This window comes from Penaeus vannamei, chromosome 6 (assembly GCF_042767895.1).
Source record: "Penaeus vannamei isolate JL-2024 chromosome 6, ASM4276789v1, whole genome shotgun sequence".
Taxonomy (NCBI): Eukaryota; Metazoa; Arthropoda; class Malacostraca; order Decapoda; family Penaeidae; genus Penaeus; species Penaeus vannamei.
Window position 1 is genome coordinate 47,573,178 of NC_091554.1, and position 5,000 is coordinate 47,578,177.

Here is a 5,000-nt window from a genome sequence, read left to right on the forward strand (position 1 = left end):
TGATAGGTTTAAATCATTAATATTCATAACTGTATTGATAATGATGATAAGAAATGATGTTATGGTTATCATAGTGGTTGAATTATTGTTGTTGCCGTAAATATTATCGTTGTTATTATTATTATTATCTGTTATTTTTTATCACTTGTTATCAATATTTCAACATTATCATCATTCTTTATTTCTTTCTACACTTCCCTCTCGCCCTATCTATATTTCTCGGAATTTACTCTATTTGCTAAACATTTTCGCCGTTTTCACAATCACACATTCTGCTAACCTCATTCTCCGTCTCACTTTGTCTCGTCCATTCTTCTCCTCTTCCTTCGCCTCTTTCTCAGTCCATCCTCACTCTTTCCGGTCTAAATCTCCTTCTCTCTCTCTCTCTCTCTCTCTCTCTCTCTCTCTCTCTTCTCTCTCTCTCTCTCTCTCTCTCTCTCTCTCTGTCTCTCTTTCTCTCTCTCTCTCTCTCTCTCTCTCTCTCTCTCTCTCTCTCTCTCTCTCTCTCTCTCTCTCTCTTTATATATATATATATATATATATATATATATATATATATATATATATATATATATATATATATATATATTTATATGTACACACACACACACACACACACACACACACACACACACACACACATATATACCTGTCTATCTACCTATCGCCCCCTCCTCCCTTCCTCTTCCATTCCCTCTCTCTCTCTCTCTCTCTCTCTCTCTCTCTCTCTCTCTCTCTCTCTCTCTCTCTCTCTCTCTCTCTCTCTCTCTCTCTCTACCCCCATCAGACCTCCCATCCCTCACCTCTATCTGCTGCACTGTGAGGTCAAGGAAGGTCAGATCAGAACGGACGGGAATGATCGACTTGGGTCCGGTGCAGCCCATGGAGGTACCCAGACCACCGTTGAGCTTGACGACCACCAATTTTTCCAGCATTTGTTTCACGTCGTCTTCTGTGGGTCCTTTTAGGTTGGTGTAGTGGTGAACCTGTAGGATTTTTTTTTTTTAGAAGGGAAGGGGGGTTGGGATGTAGGCCTACTTAAAAGAGATGTATGGATGAGAATGTAAAGTAGGCCTATTAACAAAATATAAATGAAAATATAAAGTATACGTGATGTGTAGTGGCGAACCTGTAGGATTTTTTTTAGAAGGGAAGGAGGGTTGGGATGTAGGCCTACTTATAGGAAAATGTGGATAAGAATTGGACTAGACCTATTGAAAATATAAATAAAAGTATAAAATATACGTAATGTGTAGTGGCGAACCTGTAGGATTTTTTTTTTAGAAGGGAAGGAGGGTTGGGATGTAGGCCTACTTAAAAGAGATGTATGGATGAGAATGTAAAGTAGGCCTATTAACAAAATATAAATGAAAATATATAGCATACGTGATGTGTAGTGGTGAACCTGTAGGATTTTTTTTTTTTTTTTTTTTTTTAGAAGGGAAGGAGGGTTGGGATGTAGGCCTACTTAAAAGAGATGTATGGATGAGAATGGAAAGTAGGCCTATTAACAAAATATAAAGTATACGTGATGTGTAGTGACGAACCTGTGTTTTTTGTTGCTGTTTGTTTGTTTGTTTGTTTTAAAGGAAGGAGGGTTGGGATGTAGGCCTACTTAATTAAAAGAGAAATATCGATAATAAAGTAAAGTAGGCCTATTTAAAAGGTATGAATAGAAATGTATAAAGGTAAATTTGATGTGTAGTGGTGAACCTGTAGGATTTTTTTTAGAAGGGAAGGAGGGTTGGGATGTAGGCCTACTTATAGGAAAATGTGGATAAGAATTGGACTAGAACTATTGAAAATATAAATAAAAGTATAAGATATATGTGATGTGTAGTGGTGAACCTGTAGGATTTTTTTTTTTTTTAGAAGGGAAGGAGGGTTGGGGTGTAGGCCTACTTAAAAGAGATGTATGGATGAGAATGTAAAGTAGGCCTATTAACAAAATATAAAGTAGTGTAGTGACGAACCTGTGTTTTTTGTTGTTGTTGTTTTTAAGGGAGGGAGGGTTGGGATGTAGGCCTACTTAAAAGAGAAATATCGATAATGTAAAGTAGGCCTATTTAAAAGGTATGAATAGAAATGTATAAAAGTAAATGTGATGTGTAGTGGCGAACCTGTGAGATTTTTTTAGAAGGGAAGGAGGGTTGGCATGTAGGCCTACGTAAAAGAGAAGTATGGATAAGAATGTAAGGTAGGCCTATTAACAAAATATAAAGTATACGTGATGTGTAGTGACGAACCTGTGTTTTTTTTTTTTTTTTTTTTTTTTTTTAAGGAAGGAGGGTTGGGATGTAGGCCTACTTAAAAGAGAAATGTGGATAAGAATTGGACTAGACCTATTGAAAATATAAATAAAAGAATAAAGTATACGTAAAGTGTAGTGGCGAACCTGTAGGATTTTTTTTTTCTTTAGAAGGGAAGGAGGGTTGGCATGTAGGCCTACTTAAAAGAGATGCATGGATGAGAATTGAAGTAGGCCTATCAACAAAATATAAATGAAAATATAAAGTATACGTGATGTGTAGAGACGAACCTGTGTTTTGTTGTTGTTGTTGTTGTTTGTTTGTTTGTTTTAAAGGAAGGAGGGTTGGGATGTAGGCCTACGTAAAAGAGAAATATCGATAATAAAGTAAAGTAGGCCTATTTAAAAAGTATGAATAGAAATGTTTAAAGGTATATGTAATGCGTAGTGGCGAACCTGTGGGGATTTTTTAGAAGGGAAAGAGGGTTAGGATGCAGTCCTACGTAAAAGAGAAGTATGGATAAGAATGTAAAGTAGAACTATTTAAAAAGTATGAATAGAAATATAAAGTACATGTGATATGTAGTGGTGAATCTGGGGAATTTTTAAAAGGGAAAGAGGGTTAAAGATGTAAACCTATTTAAAAGAGAAATATGGACAAGAATTAAAGTAGGCCTATTGACAAAATATAAATGAAAATATAAAGTATATGTGATGTGTAGCTGCGAACCCCAAGGTTCGCACCTACACATCACATATACTTTATATTTTCATTTATATTAACAAAATATATATGAAAATATAAAGTATATGATGTGTAGCTGCGAACTTTGGGGTTCGCAGTTACACTTTGTGCGGATAACCTTGTGTAAATAACTCGTTGTGCGAATAACTCGTTGTGCGAATAACACGTTGTTCGAATAACACGTTGTTCGAATAACACGTTGTTCGAATAACTCACCGATCCTATAGGAAGCTTCTCTATCTTCGGCCATTCCACCGACGGTCCGGTTTCGTTGATAAAGCGACCGAAAAGCTTCTCGAATCCCTCAAAGTCCTTCTCAGTCGCTTCTCGAATGCCCGAGGGACACGTCCGGAGGAGCTTCTGCAGTTCCTGAGAGACCTGAGCCTGCGCGTCTCGCTTCGTCAGGTTTTGGAAGTCCTGAGATGGTCGCCGCTGCTGGCCGAACACCTGCCAGGGGAGCGGGTACGGACAGAGCCAGAAAGAGAGAAGCAGAGAGAGAGAGTCAGACACAAAGAATAAAAGAGTATAGACAGAAACAGACAAGCAGAGACAGAGTCAGAAACAGAGAAGCAGAGAGACAGCCACATATAGACAGAAACAGACAGACAGACAGCCACAGATAAACAGAAACAGAGACAGACAGACTGTCACAGAGAAACAGAATCTGAGACAGACAGACAGACCAATGAAACAGCTACTTCTTGAGGCGCACTTTACCCACAATGACCTCTCGCTTCCGTGACCTTGAGCAATGCTTGCTTGTATATATCGTTATGCTTGTCTGTCACTCACATACACACAAATACATAGATATGTGTGCATTATATATATATATATATATATATATATATATATATATATATATATATTTATATATTCATATATATATATTTATATATATATATATATATTTATATATATATATATATATTTATATATATATATATATATGTGTGTGTGTATGTGTGTATATATATATATATATACATATATATATATATTATATATATATGTACATATATATATATATATATATATATATATATATATATATATATATACATATATATGAGTGTGTGTGTGTGTATTTTTATCTATATGTATATATGTGTGTGTGTTTGTATGTACGTATGTATATATATATATATATATATATATATATATATATATATATATATATGTTTGTCTGTATGTAAGTATTAGCGAAAATTCAGTTCCTCACAAGCATACCATTTACAAGCAAACACACTTACTTACTGTATTGTAGAAAAAAAAGAAATAAGAAGAATAACTCGCATAACTGCGCACCAAAGCGACAGGCAGAGTGAAGAGGCATTGACTGAAAGAACGAAGACTTTTCAGCATTCTCGTGGCTTGCAAGACCGAGTATATATATTATCATGTTGACCAGACACTTCGTCATTGCTCCGATCCTTAAAAAAAAAAAAAAAAAAAAAAAAATATATATATATATATATATATATATACATATATATATATATATATATATATATATATATATATATATATATATATATATATATGTAAGTATTGTGTGGCTAATGTGAAGGCAGAGATGGAGACAGGATAATTGACAAAGAGAGAGAAACAGACAGAGACATGTACAGAAACAGAGATACATAGACATACAGGCCAATGAGACTTAGAATCAGAGACTGTAAGAGAGAAACAGAGATGGAATCAGAAACAAAGAAATAGAGAGACAGAAACAGAGAAGCAGAGAGACAGGCAGAGATAGAGAGAAACAGGGAAGCAGAGAGACAGACAGAATCAGAGAATCAGAGACAGAGACAGGAACAAAGAATCAGACAGACAGAAACAGAGAAGCAGAGAGACAGCCACAGACAGACAGAGAAACAGAGAAGCAGAAAGACAGCCACAGACAGACAGAGAAACAGAGAAGCAGAAAGACAGCCACAGACAGAAACAGAGAATCAGAAAGACAGCCACAGACAGACAGACAGAAGCAGAGACAGACAGACAAAT

The 5,000-nt window shown here is 35.6% G+C and overlaps 1 protein-coding gene across 2 annotated transcripts in view; it reads right to left on the bottom strand.

Moving 5' to 3' along the window:
- Positions 1-5,000, bottom strand: part of LOC113828202 (UTP--glucose-1-phosphate uridylyltransferase) — a 25,047-nt gene that overhangs the window by 15,843 nt on the left and 4,204 nt on the right. For both annotated transcript variants that reach the window (XM_070123170.1, XM_070123169.1), the window contains exons 2-3: positions 3,210-3,440; positions 804-986 (exon numbers count right to left, since the gene is read on the bottom strand). In XM_070123170.1, the coding sequence (XP_069979271.1) occupies positions 804-986; positions 3,210-3,440 (414 nt within the window). The remainder of the gene's footprint in view (positions 1-803; positions 987-3,209; positions 3,441-5,000) is intronic.